Source organism: Melanotaenia boesemani, chromosome 23 (assembly GCF_017639745.1).
Source record: "Melanotaenia boesemani isolate fMelBoe1 chromosome 23, fMelBoe1.pri, whole genome shotgun sequence".
Lineage (NCBI taxonomy): Eukaryota > Metazoa > Chordata > Actinopteri > Atheriniformes > Melanotaeniidae > Melanotaenia > Melanotaenia boesemani.
This window is the reverse complement of record NC_055704.1, coordinates 12,804,912-12,824,939: the sequence shown is the minus strand read 5'-3', so window position 1 is coordinate 12,824,939 and position 20,028 is coordinate 12,804,912. Positions and strand designations below refer to the sequence as shown.

Below are 20,028 nucleotides of genomic sequence, written 5' to 3'. Positions count from 1 at the left end.
CATCTTGAAACCTGAAGGCAGGCTGTAAATGAGAGAAAAATGACTCATTTGTAAAAGGTGGTCACAAGCTGAAGGGATGACGCGCAGCAGCTGTTCAGCAAAGATAATGGTGTTATTGATTTTCAGAAGTTCAGAAAACTAATAACTAGAAGAGCTACTATGTTTAAAATGAACAAATCTTAAACATATTTGGCAACAAAAGGCTGGTGCAACAAGCAAAAGTGAATAGATGGTGTGTGCACCTGACACCTTTAATGAATGTAGCAACCCAGTTATCCAGTGGTGCACGGCAAAATTGATTTAATCTCCTGACAGATTGAAAATGAGCAGCATTTATCTTCACAGACAAATTCAGACCAGGTCTGTGAGTCATAACAGTAGCATAAAAGAACTAACTGGAAGCTTTGTTTTAGATGGAATATGCTAGCTAAATATAACCTGTTCAAATTACACTATTAGTTGAGAAAAAAATATTTTGTACATAAAATCTCAAACACAAACAGGTAATAGGCCTATTTGCTATTGAACATCTTTGTCAAATTGTTTTGTTATCCTAATCTGTCACTTTAGGATTTCATTCTGTCAGTCTGAAGCCATTATTGGAAAAGCGTTGAAGAGATGAAGGTTTAAATCGGGGCAGAAGCTTGTCATATGAAAAATAAAAGATATCTCAGCTTCGAGTCTTGTCAGCACAAATACACAGCTTTAGATTGGTTATTTTAGAAGAAGAAAAACAAGGCTGCTGTTGAGTGCTGTTATTGGGGATCTATGGTATCAAACAGAAGTCAAACCGAGGATCTGAGTGCAGACAATTTTCTTTCAACTGCACTTAAATCTGTATGTTTGTGTTGAGTGAAGCACACTCTAAAAGCAGATTTCTGCTTCGGTCATTCTGATGTTACTGAGTGTCCAGGTTAAATGTGCAGTTGGTGTTTGGTGGACGTTGACCAGGAACTACCAGGTTCACCTTCTCAAACAAATTTCAAGTTACTCTTCTCAGTGCTGCTTGGACTGGAAACGTAAGAAATGACACGACAGCTGCACTGAAGCCTGCTGCTTCCTCTGAGACCAGCACTCTAATGCATGAGACACCAGGGGTAGACAAAGACATTTTTGAAAAGAATCACCCAACAGACACAGAAAGCTCATATGGTGCTGTATATGTATGTGTATGCAGTGTAAAAATATTGGCTCAGAGAGCAAATGCATATCAAATTCTCTGAGGAATCAGTTTTAAAGGCAGGACTTGGCTTTAATGAGGGCTGACTGCACTGATATCTAAATGTCTAATATGTCTTTCAAACTTCTTTTAAAGCAAGTTCACATTCCCTTTTCACACATCACCACTTAATTTCCTTCAAGCAGAAACAAATTGCACTATAGCTCATCAAGTACTGCCTAAACACTCAGGTAATACAAAAAGTGGAAAGGTGAAACAATACTGAGAGCATGCAGTGAAGTCTGTTACCATACTATGTGAGAGGCAGATGGCTGTGTAGAAGCTCATTGACTTTCAGTTCTTATTTAAACATTAGGATAATCTTCAAGTGTCCCCCCACTGGCTGCAACAGATTGCTCTTTCACCCTACGGTGGCCCTCTGGTAGAATATTAGAAGTCTTTCTGAAAGAGCAAACTGATGCTGATGGTGTTGTATTGTGGGTAATGTTGGATCAATTTTGATTAGTCAGAAATTTGTTTCATAGGGCTGTGTAATACATAAAAAATATATTGTTATTGCTGTGTTATCATACATAATATCAATATCAGGAAGACAACTTGCATTATTGATATTTGCTTTAATCACTGCTGCACAAACACTTACACTTAATCTACAACGATAAAAATGGGCATTGAGCCATTTATCAGTGTTTCTTCAGCATTCTTGGACAATGAACTTCACAGTTGACACTTCTGGTATTGGAGACAAAAATATTGTACCATATAAGACCACAGCTGTTCAACATACAAACTTAATTGTTATTAAATGCTCTTAAAAACTGTCCACATTCTATAAGAAGTGAACATATAGTATCAAACCTTGGATGATTTGGCTTTAGATTTATGTCATTTAAGTACTGGGAGCACCATAAAAGTGTCAGTAAATGAGTTTTTAAAGCTCAGAGTTGGATAATAGGAGAGTTATTGGTATTGATCAGAATCCTTATGTGCACTACAGTACCTTGGAGCAAAGTTATTTATGCACCATCAGTGCTCTATAGCTGCTTCAGTGGAGCCACAGTGAGCTCTAAGAAGTGAACGTGTGAATCTGAAGCTGTGGATTGCTGCAGAACAGAGCGGGCTTTCTGAAATTTCCCAGGATTAAGGGTTAATGAAACAAACAAAAACAAATAAATTGTGGTCCTCATGTGGAGAGACCCTCCTGACTGTAACAAACGGTCTAATGAATATTTCATCAGAGCAACTTCCTGGACCAGCTCTGATAGCTCTGACAGAACTGTGGCTAACCAAGCTCCTCCTCTCAGACCTGCATGCTGTCACATGCACAGCATCACATCTCTTATGGGAGGAGGGAGATGCTCAAAAATGGCACAGGCAAACTCAGTAACCCTACGGTGGGGGCAGGCGGGTTGCACTTTTGTGCCCTAACTTCTTAAATTAACTATGAGCAACAACATAGAGAGCAAAGTGTTTCTGTATTTCATAATCGAGGCACTGTAATGCCATGTAATAAAATCAATCTGAAAACACACTATTTTAATTTTAATTATTCAGCTATTTGGATATATATAATTTCCTATATGGTGCAACTTGTTACCAAGAAGCTGTAACACTCTTATGCAAGTGAATGGTAACTTGTGTTGTAAGAAGTTTTATATGCAAACTCGTGATCCCTGTAGTAGAAATCTATGTTTGCAAATACAAGAAAGCATCCCCTCTTCCAAATAAAATGCTTTTTAGCCTTTAGCAAAGCTCTTGCAAACCCCATGGAGACTTCAGTAAAGATGCTTGTGAACCAAAAACACCCACAAGCTCAAGTTTCTGACTTAAATGAGGCAATTTTTTTTGTTTTCATGGCATTTTATTGCAAATCCTTGATTTTTCTCCAGCTGCGTCAGTGCTGTGAATGTATTGCTGTGGCTCCGCTCAACCATGCTAACATGATCTCATGCAATATTCAATACACTGAGTCTTGTTCTCTCAACAGCCCAGAAGAGAAAATGCTATAAGCAGCATGAACAAAGGATAACATTGCTGATCATATTAGATCACAGAGATAAATGAGACTTTGATAGAAGGATTAATAAATATTTGGGGGAAGAGTTTTGAAGGGCATTAAAGTGAGATGATGGAAGAACTCCTCAGAGAAGCTCTTGCAAAAAATACATAGTGTTATCTAAAGGTAAAAATGTGACATTTTCCATCCTTCCATTAATTTTTGTTGAACTTTTCCTTGCCATTGGATTCTCTACATTTTAGATGGTATTTGTGTTCAGCAACTTTTGTTGTAAGCTGGAGTGAAAAGAAGCTTGTGATGCTTATAATGTAAGAAATAAAATGGGCTCCATAAAATTTTTTATAAACTGCAATCGCTAATGATAACATATTCAAATTTTAACACATAACAGCAGAGTTGGCCAAAAAAGTACAATGAGAAACAAAACTTGTTGAATAGCATGTTAAGATAATCTAAAAGAAATTAAATTAAAATATGATCATAAATATGAACAGACGGTAAGCTCAAATGGAAAAAGAACCACTTACAGCTCATTGCACTTAAACCTTTGCAATATTCATTGGCACACATAAAAATCAAGATTCAATAATATAAGAGGAAAGCACCATTCATCTTCTGTTTGGACAAAGGTTAATATTTCTGAACAGTAAAAATTATAAACACCAGGGCATCCTAACAACTAACTTCCTGCCTCATTGCATCAAAACTAGCTATAATTTTTCTCCTCTGATGGAAAGCATAAAGAGCCAAGTCACCAAAACAAACCACACACTCACACACAAGACAAAGCAGCAGCAGTCTGTTTTCTACAGGATCTAAAGAGAGAATATAGTTTCTAGTCTTGCTGTCAACTCACCTCTGATGGGATGGCTGTTGTCTGTCTTGTCTCAAAAGTCGCTTGTTTAGATCTGGCTGTTTGTCTCCTGCATCTAAACTACCACAAGAAGCAAAGCCCCACCTGGCAGAGAAGCAGTGGCTCGACTAAAAGTCAATAGGGGAAATAGAAAAAAGAAAGAAAAGGAAGAAAGGAGTCTCTCAGTCTTTCACTTCTACCTACTGCGACTGCCAGCTCCCCCTCCCTTCTCTTCGCCTCTCTTCCCCTACCCAGCAGGATGGAGCTGGCGGTCCTTGGAGAGGCAATCAGACATGTCGTCAGCAGCGGGTTGCACGGGGTTAATTAAAGGAGGATGACGATGCAGAGCCAAATCAAAGAAGAAGCTGGATGGGAGCTGACTGTGCTTTGTCTTTAGTGAAAGCTTCTGACTGGAAATGATCTAATGAATAATATGCAAGATACTGTCAATCCAAAAAGCCTCATGTTGTGACAAATTCACATATTCATGATTGTTTTCTTTTTGTTTTCCCATAATAAATTTCTTAGAATAAATGTAAATGCTGCTTGGATATTTCTTCTATACACTATAGAAACTACTTTGGTTTACAGTTTCATTGCTTGTTTGTAGCTCATGTTAACCATCTTTTTTCTTTTCTTTACCACAGAAAGCATTTTCTCTGAGCAAAAGTCAACAGCACTCAGATGAAAATGTCTTGAATTCTTTTTTCTAGGCTCGCAAATAGAAAGAAAGTGTGTTTGCAAGGACATGCAGACAAAAAAAGGAGAAAAAAAACAACAAAGAGTTGTTAGAGTGTAGAACCCAACTCAATTCAGCTCCACACAACTCAATTAAAGGAAGGAACAGAGTGACCTTGGAGGAATGAGCTGGAAATGTGTTCGTTGCCAAGCAGTGACAGACAGCAGGACGTCAGCAGTGACTGACTGGGCTGGCAAAGACGTCCAAGCTTCCTTCTGCAATGCAGTTAAAGATGACAAGAAAATCTTTAGCCACTCAGGGTCATTGTGTGTGCAGCAGACCTGATACCTCCCATGAATTTGTCCAAGTCAAAGGCAAACTGCTGGGAAAAAGTAACCCACTTCAGAGCTCCAAAGCCACAGGCAGCCTAACATCCAGCTTCCATCTGACCTGATGAAATTAACTCACATACACATAATACACCACCTTTCCAACATTTAAATAAGTTTAGTGTCATGTGAGGGTTAGTCAGCATCTCTGTGTTTTCCTCAAAGAAATGAGAGAAGCAAACACCACAGGGAAGTCTTGTCATGAAGATTTCATTACCTGAATACTAGGAGTTACTGAGTCCAGCAGAAACAACTGATTCATAGAAGTATCAATTAGCCACCTCGAAGTTGAATGATTTGATCATTGTTGGGGAGGAGGAGGAAATCAAACTCGCTTTAAGGAAAGAGTGTTTTTCAAACACCATGTAAGTATGCAAGGTGGGGCAACAGGAAGCAGATGGTCACCAACCCTGGCATAAGGGTGTGTTTGGAGGCGATGGGTGGGGTAACGGGCATCAGACGGTCACTGAGCCGTCTGCCTATGCTAGGCTGACAGATCACTTGGCAAACCAAACGAAACTACTTCTGCAGCTCGGGGACAGGAAATCTTTCGAGGATTGAGACACTGAAACTTGATAGACAGTGGCAGCACAATGGCAGCTCTTCCAAGTCGCTCAGGGAGGTTTGAACTGATCTTGGCGCATGTCAGGAATCTTTGACAACTGTCTTTTGAGACTTGACATGATTCGCATTTTTAACTGACTGCTATTTTTCCTGACATAATCATTTATCCAGTATAACTACATCAGACTTATTTGTATTTTGATTAGTTCACTAACTAAAAAACAACTTAATAAAATTGAGAATTGCGAACTGAATATGAGGTCTGTTGATCACAAACAATATTAAATTTATAAAGATTTGTAAATGTTAATTTGCTACAATTGCACCATTACACTTGCCATTTAACAAGATTATGTTTTGTTTGTTTTTAATCCACAACCGAGTCAGGCTCTATGACAGAAAAGTGAATTAGCTATGACAAGAGCTTTGTTGATCCTTATCTGCACAAGCTCATTAGGGCCAGTAGATGACAAATGGAGTCATGTCCTCAGAAATGTTCACAGAAGGAGCCAAATCAGATGATCAGTTTATTCAAAGATCTCTGTTAGAATTATGTCTAGTTGAAACCACAGCCACTTGTCACAATGGAAACCTTCCCTTGTAATCTCTGGTGCACAGATTTCCCAAACATGGTTTTGTGAATAGCTTTACCAATGGTTTATTTGTATTTCATAAATCCAAACTAGAACAACTGAGCTAAACATTGCTCACATAAACATTTTCAACAATACAGATCCATCCATGACATGCTTACAACAGCACATTCAGTTCTATTCTAAATCCTTTAAATCCCCTTTAAACCATCTTTCACTCCACTATTTACCTAGACAAACTTTTTTGATTAAAAGTTTTATATCAGCAGAGCATTAAGATTTAAGATATATTGGGATCATTGCTGGTAATGAAGGAATTACTCTCTGTCTAGTACAGCTCTATATCAGTGAACAGCCAAGTTCAGCAGGTCACCTTCTTATTTTCACCGAATGTTTCATTATTTTGTGTCTAATGAGTGGGTTGTGGCACAACAGTTGGGCCCACACACATGCATGTATTTTGGAGCATATAAGCATACATAATACCTCAGATCTTCAAATGTCATAGAAATGTCAGTGTCAGCAAGCAGCACATTATCCCTGCATCCTCTTAATATGGAAGAAAAAAGAAATACTAAGAATAAATTTGAATGCTGGCTATCACACAGTTCCACTGGATGAAAACCTCATGCCATCTTTGTGTCACTTTCATGTGACACATTATGACGGAATCATTGTTTCCCATAAATCAAATGACCCTACCATGTGATTGTTGCAGCTGAAATCATGACCAGACAATGTGTTTTTAAATCTTCTATTGTCCAATTTCTTTGAATCTGTGTGAATTGTAGCCTCGGTTTCCTGTTCTTAGCTGACGTCTGCTGCTGTAGCCCATCTGCGTCATTCAGAGCTGCTATTCTGCATACGTTGGTTGTAAACAGTGGTTATTTAAGCTATTGTTGCCTTTTTATCATCTCCAACCAGTCTGCCCATTCTCTGCTGACCTCTGACATTAATGTGGCATTTTTATCCAGACAGCAGCTGGGCACTGGATATTTTCTCTTTTTCAGACCATTCTCTGTAAACCCTAGAGATGGCTGCGAATGAAAATCCCAGCAGATCAGCAGTTTTTGTCTGGCACCAACAACCATGCCACGTTTAAAGTCACTTAAATCCCCTTTCTTCCACATTCTGATGCTCAGTTTGAACTTCAGCAAGCCATCTTGAATCTTTTCTACATGCCTAAATGCCTTGAGTTCCTGTCATGTGATAACATGATGTTTGTTTTAAAAAGCAATTGAATGTAGGCAATATATGAAGGAAAGGCTTCTGCTCCAAAATGTGAACATCCCAGTTAAAAGATTCCAAAGTTTTTCTTAAAAAGTTAGGGGCTAAAAAACTGGATTGATCTGAGTAAAAAAATAATTTATTTTCCTGGATTCTTTTGATTTTCATTTGAAACATGACAGGTATGGAGACTCACATGAAACCTGTAAGGTGAATTAAAACTAGACCATATGAGACCTGTCATAAATCAGATAAATAGACAGGCAGCTCTGTCCTCCCTCAGCATTATTTCTCAGGCCTCATCACCCAGGGGTCCTGATGGGGTCTGGTGAAGGGATCACCCACAGGACCAGCAATAATTTGAATGTGTAGGAGCTTCTTTTGTTGGGTGCCTCTTTCTACACACGAGCCTCGACTGTCTTGAAACAAGTTCAAACACCACAATAATTCAATATCTAGTGAGTGAAAATTTAATGACTTATAAGTCCTCTTTCAGTAGTGGTTGCTACATTCATATTACTATCAGTTGCTGTTGAGTGACAAAATATTATATCTAGGTAAGATGAAAATAATACATTTCTGTTTCAGTAGTTTCATGCCTTTAGGCTCAGCTACAGCAACTTGCTGCTAGTTTTTTTTTTGTCATATTGGTATAGAAGTAAAAACAGGATATTTCATTTCATGAAAGTGAAATTCTTTTTTTGTGACAGAAAGTTGGCAAGTCTTAGAAAAACTACTTTAAATGAGGTGAAGAGTAGCTTCAAATATCGGGTATATAAAAAAAAAAAAAAACTATGCTACTTTTGATGAATAACCTGCCTCTGACAGGCAAGGCTGTGGCTGATCGACATGCAGATAGTCAGGTGTAAAAGCAGTTAAGATCATTTCTGGACAAAATGTCAATGTTTAACAATTAAAATGATCAAACACTTAAGCTCAGCCCTACTGTAAAGTATGTAAGCTGTAAAATAAATACATGGGCAGTAGCGCCAATATCAATAATGATATTGTTCCCAGTATCAATATCATTGGGAGACCAGTGTATTTCAGCTGAAATTTATGAGCTGAATGTGCCATCAATATGCCAAATATGACATTTTATAACCACAAATATATTTTATGGTGAACAATTTTAAAAAAAAATATTTTTTCTTTCTCAAATTTTGTTCAGAAACAATAACAGAACAAATCATCTCATTTTCATGAGAACTTGTAGCTTTTTCTATCTTTTATATATATATATATATATATATATATATATAGCTAAAAATGTGATGCTGCAAACTCTTCCCCTTGAATGTTAATGGCAGAGGCAATGTGTCCTGCAGAACTACAGAGCTGCTCTTCTAACATTCTAAACTCAGAGATTTCTTAAATTAAACCTGGGACACAATTCTGGGCCATCAGTAGGCGCTCAAGAGACAACCCTACTTGATGAGACATGCCCAGCCATTACTATATTTTACTTTTATTTTACCATTACTATATTTTTAAAGATAATGCTTCTGAACATTTTGACATAATAAACATGGGGTTTTGGTAAAAGTCTGAAAAATATTCAACATCATCAAAAATGAGCCCAGATAAATAGCTGAAGTAATGATACAAATAAATAAATAAATAAAAAAAAAAAGCGAGGAGGATATTTGAGCATCTTTGTATAGATGGCCAATCAGTGTATGATTCTATGGGCCAAAATTTGCACACCATATACAATAAATAAATCTGTATATAAGCAGCAGCAAGAGTGTGGACACACATTACGTAAACACACACACAAACCGAACCAAGCACAAATGGGCCCTCAAATCAGTAATAAAATTTTTTCAATTACAGTTTGGTGAGTTCAGCCTGTGTGCCTGAGTGCACCTCATTAAGAGACTGAAGAAGACCAAATAATGAGAAGGAGAATAAGACTGTCAAGTGTCAGGAAACTTCAGAGAGTTTAGATAGCAGAAGCATTGCGGTGCTGCATTTTCAGGCGCGATGTGAGAGAGGATAGTTTCCTTCGAAGCAGCGGCAATTGCAGAGATGAATGACAGAAACTTGTATAATGACTGGCTTTGTCATTGATGGTAAAAACCTTCTCCTCCAAATCTCCTCGCTGCTTACAGCAGCAGTTGACAGGCTGTGCAGCTTGACTATGACTGCGACTGCTCCACAGAGTGACAGCCTGGATCCCGCTGCTCGGTAACACACACACATATGCAGGAATCTGCAGAAACACACTTAAATGTAGCCTAGGACAAGCGCACAAACAAGATTTTTTTTGTCAAGTGTGGACAAAACAACCAAAGCTCACATTCAGACACAAACTTGTCTTCAATCCCCCAAAGCTTCAAACCAACAGAAAAACGCAGAGCCAGCTGCCACAGTCCAGCCCAAAGAGGCAGAGAGATGGAGCCACACACTCCAGACACCAGAACGCTAAAAGCAAAGCCCTGTTACTTATTCATGTCTCTGCTGAGAAAAGGGAGCCTGTCGGTGTCAAAACATTCTCCTCTGGCGTCTTGTCTTGACAGCAGAGCCACGAGCATGCGCTCATGTATGTTGCATGACAGCAGGTTATTTTTAGGGAGGTGAGGTGCTTTTAGCTAAAGATAAGGTCACCATTGTTTTTAAAGGGACTGACCAGAAGTGGATCTGGGCTTCTGTTGTTCTGTTTTGGGGCAGATGAATAATTTCAGAAATCACACATTCATCATTATTTGTGATAAAAGCACCAAAAATCTAAATCTAAATTCATGCAAACATAAAGGGATTAAATGCTTCATTTGGTGCACAGAAAGAGATGTATCATCTATGTATGTATGTATGTATCATCTATAGACACAGCACACAATTTGGGTCCCAAATGATCTTGGTCACCTGCTGGCCTTGAGCCCTGACATGATGAGTCATTACATACATTTCCTGAGGGGCTGTGTTGGTTTGGGATAAGGCCAGGGGAGTTGTTATGGTTGGAGAGAAACATGAAGCATAATGAGTCTCATGGGAGCTCAGTTTATGTACACAGACTAACTCCAGCTTTCTGCCTCCCAGGAACTCTGCCTACTACTGACAGTGTTTATCCCTCTCCCTCCAATAACTATGTGAGACATTATTGTGCTCTTGTTGGACTGAAGTGGTGCATTAAGAAATGTGTGTGTGGACGCATGTCCTTAGCAAATTATTGCTCATTACAGAATAAATAGAGAGAGAGCCATTTAACACATTCATTCACTCTTCTTCCATTCTCTCACCCATCCATCCTTGTTTTTTTATCCGTTCTCACCCTACCTCATCCATTCTTCCATCTATCCATCCATCCCTGATTTGTTCATCCCTTCATCCACTCATCCTTCCTCTCCTTCCCTCCATCATTCACCCATCGATCCTTCACATATCTGTTCATCCATCATTTTCTCCCTTATCCACCCTTCCCTCACTCATCCATCCTCATCCTCATCCTTAATTACCTATTCATCCCTCCAACCTTTCTCCCCCAACTGCCCCCAAACATCCTCTTTTCTCCCTAATCCATCCTTCCATTATTCCATTATCCATATAATCTCTCATCTTTTCATTTCTTTTTTGTTTTCCAGGTATCATCTGGGGGGTTCTTTACATCCTGAGATGGTGCCCCCCCCCCCCCCCCCCCCCCCCCCCCCCACCCCACCCCACCACCAAGTCTCCTCCTCCCATTCTTGGAACATCCCAAGATGGACCAATCAGAGAATTTTCACATCTCTCCATAACTTCATCCATAACTTAAACCAGTAAACCCACATTGTTGAAGCATGCTCCTTGTTAGTGAATCCCAAATTAAACACTGCATCCTGCTATAACCAAAACACTGCTTACTGTACATTTGTGGAATGCCAGCAATCACATTTCAGGTGATGAACAGTTCCTCAAAGGAAGCAAACAGCTTGTTTGAGATTGGGGTTTATCTGATACTCATTTCACTTCAAGCCAGGGGCTTATGGAGAGGCAGACTTTGGGATAAAGAAGGAACCAGTCAGGCGGATCTTTTCCTGTGGAGGTAAAAGCCGAGCTGAGGTGTGAAGTCTGGTGAGCAATTGCTTCAGAAATGAATTTTCCCCCTGAGCTTAGTTGTATGTTAGTGACAAGTGACAGCTCAGCTTCTGACAGTCACTTGGCACAGGGAGGCTGAAGGAAGAATTGTGTGTTTTTTGTCTACTTACATATAGCTTTGTAAGGGAAAATGGAGAGAGGAAGGAAAAAAGGGGGGGAAATAAGGTTTCATAGATCAAATTCAGATCCTGCTGGGAGTTTGTTGCCTGCAGGCATCTTAAGGGGAAGAAGGCACTGATATTTTCTTATTATCTCTAAGGCCCAAAGTGCTAAGATATAGAGGAAGAGCAGAACATTTAAGCATTTGCATAAGGGCAAGGCAGAAGACACCTTAGAAAAATTTCACAGGGTTCATTATTATTCTAATCCCATCCATCATGTTCCCTCAAGTCTGGCAGGGACATCACTCTGGGACTGACATGGGGCAGGTTAATAGCGTATTCTGAATCTTTAACGCTTGGCTGATCACAGATATGACTGACAGGCTCCCGGAAGACTTGCTTGACCAAACATCTTGAAGAACGAGCTTGTGAGACCGAGCATGTAAACCAGAAACAGTATGCCTGCCTCAGCTGCAAGAAATGGACGGATGGCAGGAATAAAGACACCAGTAAAAACGTATATCACCAATGTAAGTCATACTGTTCTTCACCCTGTTACATAATGTACATAATGTCGCATTTTCTTACTTAACGTTGAGATAATATAATGCAGCACTATGACATGTTATTTTAGGTAAATTCTGTTCTCAACCAGGAAAACCAGCTGAGTCTGGAGACACACCTGATTGTCTTTTTTAGACCCCATGCTGCTTTAATCACAGAGTGCAATTAAATGCTTGGCAGATGTTGAAGGTGGAACTCTGGGAAATGTCACTGCATCAATCGATTCCCAGCAAGTGCTCTGAAGGCCTGTCATTACAACTTTACCTTGACAGCTTTAAAGCAGCAGCATGTTTCCACTTCTCCTTTCATTCATGTCACGATGCCAAAGAAATAAAATCATATGAACTTTAAATTACTGTCCAGCTTACAGAAAGAAGTTACAATAGCTAAATTTCTCCAACTGTTTCCACTGAACTGCATGAAAATAAATCTTCCAAATCTAGAGCTTGAGCTTCACCTAGGCACAGTCCACATACAAAACAAAAAGGAATCAACAGCACATGCTTTACCAACAGCCACATCCTTACCTGTCTATGTCACCCTGCATTTCTTTGCTTCCTCTTTGGGGTGTTTCCCGAGAAGAAGCCATGTCCGAGGGTCTGCCTGCGTTCCGTGCATACAAATGGAGGCTGCCGTCTGTAAGATATCTGTGAGAGGAGAATTAATTAAAAGAAACCCCTTCAAAGAACCACAAAGATATCAGTTATTCAATATTTCAATGAACTAAAACAACAGATTATTTCAGCTAAACCTTTGAGAGGACATTGCTCAGGTTGACTGATGGATTATATTAAACATTATCATTCAGATTGTACCAAAGGTGTGTTTTCCAAACTTAAGGAAAAGATTGGATGCATATGTGGTAGTGATCAAGCAGTATGACTTGAGGCTACAACCAGACACAGCTAATAGGATATGGTGGTCATTAGTAGTAAGTTAATTAAGCCAGTAATTCAGACAATCATCTTCCCCTCCCAGCATTTGGGTATACTTTCTGCTCTGGCACATCTTAAATCCTACAGATGCCTTACTTCATCACTTTCAGCTCATCTTGACCACACAAAAATCTTAAGCACAGGGATGCCGAGTGGGACTTGTGCTCACATGGAAGTGTGTGTGTGGGATGTGAATGGCTTTTTCAACACAACTCCCACTTGTTCCGGGCATTTATTGCTATTGAGTGAATGAAGGTCAGCATCTTACATATACGTGTTGTGATGTTTTCACACTAAGGGAATCTGACAGTTTCTGATGAGCCTTCAGGTTTACATAAATGTATTATCTGAATCTTTTTATTCAAGGCTTAAAAACATAAGGCAGCCTTGGTGGATGTCAGTGGGTTATTTGTTTCAATGTGCAGAGAAAGACAAGTGAGGCCTTGGTGAGTGTATGAATTCACAGATAACCATGAATGTCACAGTACTCTTGGACTAAACTCAGTATTCACTGAATTAAAATGCATTAAGTGTTAAAAAAAAAAACAACCTTGAAAATAGTATTAGAAAAAGTAAAAACTTCAATATTTGGTGCCAATCTTTTATACTAGAGACAGCAAAGCCACATCCATACGTCACAATGTGGAAATGTATATAAATCTCTCCAAGGGAGAGTATTGATTAGAATAACAGATCTTCTGAAATGTCAAATTTAAAGCAACACTACTGAAGTTTATCATATTTTCACACTTTGGTGCCTACAAACAAAGGCTTATCCAGCATCTGCCGTGCATCCTGTCACTTCGTTGAACTCTATCCAACCAGTAAAAATCGTTGTCTCTTGTCTTAACTTTTGCTCTTTCTTTTCTTAGTTTCCTCCCATAATCTCCTCTTGTTTTATTTTCTTGCTGAATCAGCAATGGTGTGCATTCAAAATGGCCAATGTGTTACTGTTGAGTTGTGAAGTGCGGTTTCTCAGCCTCAGAACGCTGCAGGGGAATGACTGATCTCCAGGAATGTGCTTAATGAATGTCAGGGTGCCATTCAGGTGCCACAAGTCAGTTTTAATTCCTGTATTCTTTCTAAGATAAGACTTTGTCCCACACTGGGCAAATGATGATTGGTTGTCCCAGATACCATTCAGTCATTGACGATTAGGTTATGTGGTCACTTTAATGTTTTTGTATAAATTTTGAGTTTCTTGGTTGTTTGGAATGTATTTATAGTTTTAAGTTAACTTTATATCCCCTATATGCATTTCTTTGTTTGAACTATCTGCTGCTTATTTGTCATTTTGTGTTTCTTGTGATGATTATGCATCATACCATGTTCTTTGAGGTTGTTTTGAGTATCTGTAATTGTTTAGGATGTTTTTGTGGTGGTTTTGTGTTTCCTGGTGTTTGCTCTGACTTTTTAAACTGTGATCATCTTTTGTCCTTCGTCAAACCAGTCAAACTCCATATTTAATCTATCTGCATCTTTAACCACAACTCACTAATTTAGACAGTTTTGTGCAAACTGCTTTTGATAACTAATTGAGTAACTATTAGCTTTTGTTTCCCCTCTTCTGTTTAAGAAGAAACTTCTGGTTTTGTAAGTCCCAACAAGATGGAGGTTCCCAGACAACGCCAAACTTCTGTTTTCTTTTGTTTTCTGCATTACTCCTGTACCCTGCCAACTCCATCTGCTTGCCTTCAACCCCTCCTGTCTTTTTTTCCCCTTGCTCTGACCCCTTTTCCCCTGCTGTCCTCATGAGGGACACAAACCTGGACGGGTCCGAGTGCCCACTGTACCGCCCTGTGTTGGTGCCAGCGCCTGCTGTGCTCGATCTGGGTGCAGAATAACTGCTTGGCATTGAGGGGGCATCGCCTGCCTGGAGACGTGGGGTTTGTGATTGGCCAAGGCGCCAGGCCATGGAGGAGGAACGTGTGGTGAGAGCAGGTAGACCCCGCCCATTGACCTCAGTGGTTACAGTAGTGTCAAAGGTTGTTTCCAGCGTACTGTGGAGACAAAAAGGTAGAAAGAAAGAACAAAATATTATTAGTCTGTAAAAATACACTGATAACTATTATCAATCATCAAAACAAATATAAAAATGATCATTAATTAGTGTTAAAGATTCTCAGGAACATAAAAGGTCTCAGGAAAAGTGCCTAGAAGAAAAATCACAGGCCTATAAAACTGGGCAAATAATGTAAAGTTCTTTGCAAATCACTGGGGTGAAAAGATCTGTTGTATTTTCACATATATATATATATGTCACCACAAAAGGAGACATACAGAGGCCATGTCCACTTGCACAGTGGCCGCACCACCTCACTGGAGCGCCCTCTGCTGGCTGAAACAGTACACTGCACTCAAATAGCTGCAGAAAGAACAAACTTGAGATTCACCCAGAAAGCTGCACTGATTTTTATCTTCATTAACAGCTACTTATGATTATCCCTGTTACAAATATGTGCTATAAAGAATACTTACGTGGATGGAAACAAACACAAAAAGCTATTTCAGGGTCTCATTGGGGTAAATGATTTTTCTACAATAACCCATCAAATGTTTTTTGAGATAGAAACATTGGTTTCACAACTACTGCAATGATGTCATATCTTTAAACATGTCTGTTTGGCTTGAGAATACAAATATTTCTAAACAGAAATAGTTTAGCTGAAGATACAGCTCGAAGTTGGAGGGCAGAGGCTCTATATGTGGAAAGAGAAGCCTATGTTGATGCCTGTCTCGGCATCCTGCCCTTCATTAGGTGACAAAAGCAATGCCATCTTAAAGCAGTGTCTAACAGATAGCAGCAAGAGGTGTGAGAACAGCACTATAAGCGTGTGTGTGTGCTTGGCGAAAAAGCAGAGAACACTGTACCCGTGTGATGCCAAGTGCCAACATGAGAAGGGCAGTGATGCCAGCCATCCTCACGACACATCTCTATCAACACCTTCTGAGACCAGCTCACTCACACTGACGAGGCAATGCCAAATTATAGCGTCCCCATGATTAATAAAGGAATCAGATAAATACAGAAATACAAAAAATAATCTGTCACTGTATATAAACCCAAATCATTTAACTATTCATAATGTAGCTGGAAAAATCAGCTTATCTTTAGCTGCAGCAGAGAAGAGAAAACAGATAAACTGAGGGCAACTGTGAGAATGGATGTGTTGAAATAATCAGTTTGGTATCTACAAATCTAAAAGTTTGCTTCATTAGAATGACTAAATTCATTGTAGTCTCTAATTTTAACAGTTTCTCTGAATTAGGGCCATGTTTCCCATTAAACCCTCATGCTTTTTAAGAATTTGTGCTTCGCTTCATTATTGAGCATAAAGCAGGACTACAACCAAAAATAAATCCTGATGGAGACTATTTTGTGCTTTGCCAAGAGCTCAGTGGGAGAAGAATCCATGTTGACAGCAGGGAGCTGCTTATTGCTGAGCAATGCTAGATAAAAATATTCTTTCTGTTAGAGCTGCTAGAGAGCTCTGGATTCAACAACTAGTACCCAAGCAGGTTAATTCCTGTCAAAGATGTGAGTATTTCTGTACACGAAGGGAACAATTGCAGCATTTTCACATTTATCATTTTTTCAGTTATCAGTTTCAGTTGTTTACATTTACCCTTTGTTTCACACACATGCATAGCCTCTATCTAAGACACTTTTTATTCTCCATCACAGACTAAAAAGTGTCACGAATGGAGGTGGAGGTGAGGACCCAAATGCAGGCAGGAGGCAGAACTGGTGCAGGTAAAAAGGTTTATTACCCAGGAACTCACGACAGGGAACCACAGACGACGGGGATAAACTCCAGAGAACAAAAACCAAACATGACAAAATGAGGATCTGACAATGAATGACTGAAAACCGGGAGTACTTATACACAGAGGGAGTAACAAGACACAGGTGAAGTGGATGACTAATCAGACCAGGTGAACTAACGAGGCAGGAACAGAAAACCACAGGAACACAAGAGGGAAAACCAAGCATGACAAAACTGAAAACTAAAGCATGAACATAAGAACTACAAACCAAGAACATGACCAAACTAATCATGACAAAAACCAAAATCCTAAACAATCAAAACACCCACCAAAACCCAGAAACCGTGACTAAAAAGCCATCTTCTCTAGAAGTGGCTCATATTACTTTCATCAAGCTGAATCATGTCACCTCTTCTCTCAGTCTGACTGCTCTCACAAGAACATTGCCAAAGACTGAAAAAGCCATTCACCCATCATTACTACCAGGCACATGTAATTTGGGTAGTTAGGGGTTTTACTGTTACTGCCATGCTGTCTACCACTGCAAACAGCTTTGTATTGAAGAATAAGCTGATAAATATTAAAAATAAAAGTCATGCTCGTTACTGAGTTCAGCTCATGAACTTAAAAAGGACCAACAGCTATCTCCTCAATTCCAAAGCAATGAATAATTTAGCCTGCCCCCCTCTCTCTGCTCTCCTGGTGTAAACACAAAATAAACAATCGCGACCTGGTGAAGCTATTATGTTCATAATGCCATGTGGCAGCTTGTAATTCCGCATGGGAATAAAACCAGGGAGATATGACGACGTAACATGTGAGACTGCTTTATTCTTTTCTTTCAGTGACAATCAATTTTTCATTGTTTGTATTAAAAAAAATAAAAACCATTGGTGGGAAATTAAATGTGCTTTTTGACCAATACAAATTGTCTGTGGAGGCTACAAACCCCACGATGCAAGAAGCAAGGTTCACTCAAGGCTTCTGAAACTTCAGCTTTAACACACCAGTAAGAGTCTGTCAACTGGGTCAATGATGTTAGGAAACATCAGCTACCATCAGCTTCCAGGCACACTACTGTACACATCACTGTGGAATAAATGGATTTTTAGTGAGTAACATGGGCTGAAACCTCTATTTGAAGCAGAGAAATGCACAAATGTAAACATAATTAGACCAAGAATAAAAAAATAAGTCTGTTTATTTACAAAAAGTACTGCCATTCTAAGCCAAGCAAACTTAAATGGCACTCTTGCTAATAAATATTAAAAATATACATAAATAAAAATAGTTTTAATAAGATAAATATAAAAAAGTATCAAGAATATTCAAATGATTAATAACAAAAATTAAAATAAAACATTTTCAGCAACAGCAAACAGCTTTCTCCCAAAAGGAGGTGATGCCCTTGTTTTAGTTTATTTATTTATTATCAGATTTACTCCAGAAGTACTGGATCTGCTTAAAGTCTTTTTCCACTAGGTGTGACATGGCCCAACAAATACGTAAATCCTTGACAATGCAAACATGGATATTTTCGCAAAGCTTTTTCTATTCCCAAAAAGAATTAATAGAAACAACAGAGGCTTTTACTAACAAGACATGGACCGAGGCATGAGGCTGTATCCACACTACACAAAGGGAGTTTTCATTTGCCATCTTTGTTGTTGTTAATATTTCTTGCTCTGTTAACCAGGCAACCATATGTGAGGTCATTCACCTCGTTGCTGTGAGACTCCAGACTCTGCAAATCTGTGCCTTCTTGCATTCCTCTGTTGTACTTGTTGAATAACTGTGGGATTTGTGGTATAAATTAAGTAACAAGACAATTCTATTTAATAGATTAAGTTATTTAAAATTGTAAAATCATATTTGTTGACATGATGACATCAGCTGTCTGAGTAGTGATAGGAAATAAACTGATGGCTGTGATTACACTGTCTGTACAGCTGGGATATAAAGAGGTATAAAAGCAAAATACTAAAGAGGAAGAGGAGAGACAGAGTGATGAATATGACGGTCATGTCTGCTGGAACGTAACAGAGACTAATTACCTAAGACGCTTCAAAGCTTTATAGTGAATACAGCTATTTCTTATCCAGCAGAGATAAGGATGGCTTGGACAGGTTTTTGTCATGGACAGGATTGGCATGCACAATCACTCCAAGACTCTCCTTACACTGAATATATAAACATGGCCGACAAAGGAGCACACCATGGGGCTTTTTCCATTAAATCAAACTGGCTCTTACACTTCTTCACTGAGGCTTCTGCTATCTTATAATGGTGTTTACTGAATTGCCATTCCACTGCTCCAGCTAACAGACATCATACACACATGCTCAAGCTGCAATGTGCAGGTAGAATGATGCATTTTCTATATACTTCATGTTGACTGTTGTGCATCAGATGGATGTGACTGAGACTTTCATACTAAGAACATTTAAATAATTTACACTTCAACACTGTAGGTCCTATATAATGTGGTGGTAAGACAATGGTGCTGTATTGATCTTTACTGGATGAGGCTCCTCTAAGGAATAAAGAAGTAAAAAACAAACACACACACAACAAGCGCACGCCCAGACTGCCATCTGTCATGGTTGTCGACAGCCTGGCCACCATCTTCCTCTGTAAATGGGGTAAAACACACAAAATAATAGACCAAGGGAGAAGGAGAGATATAAGCCGAGAGGAACAGCCCAGGGAAGTGACATATACCAGTGGCTATCATTTTGTCTTTGCTTGAGCTGCAGTCTTTATACTTAGTGTTGTTGGATTCTAGATGGTGCCCACTGCTCACAGATGGGACAGTCTTTTAAGGTGTTGGTTGTCCATCAAATCCTGAATGTCATTCCATGAGTACCAGCTGGTGAGAAAGGTGCTGCCTCATTTAATTAAATCCAGGGTGGTGGAGAGCATGGCATGGTAATAGCAGTAACATCCTGAATAGTTGGATCAGTGTAATAAAATGCACGGAGTGTGTGTGAGGAATCATAATCTGATCTGTCTCTATTTCCCAGTCAGTAGAGAAGCACAAGGAAACTGACTTGCAAAATTGGTGCTGAGCCTTTTGTTTTG

General features: G+C 39.2%; 1 protein-coding gene across 1 annotated transcript in view; it reads right to left on the bottom strand.

Moving 5' to 3' along the window:
• nav3 (neuron navigator 3) overlaps nucleotides 1–20,028 on the bottom strand; it is a 382,473-nt gene that overhangs the window by 36,466 nt on the left and 325,979 nt on the right. The window contains exons 12-13 of the mRNA XM_041977344.1: nucleotides 14,946–15,179; nucleotides 12,772–12,891 (exon numbers count right to left, since the gene is read on the bottom strand). Coding sequence (XP_041833278.1) covers nucleotides 12,772–12,891; nucleotides 14,946–15,179 — 354 coding nt within the window. The remainder of the gene's footprint in view (nucleotides 1–12,771; nucleotides 12,892–14,945; nucleotides 15,180–20,028) is intronic.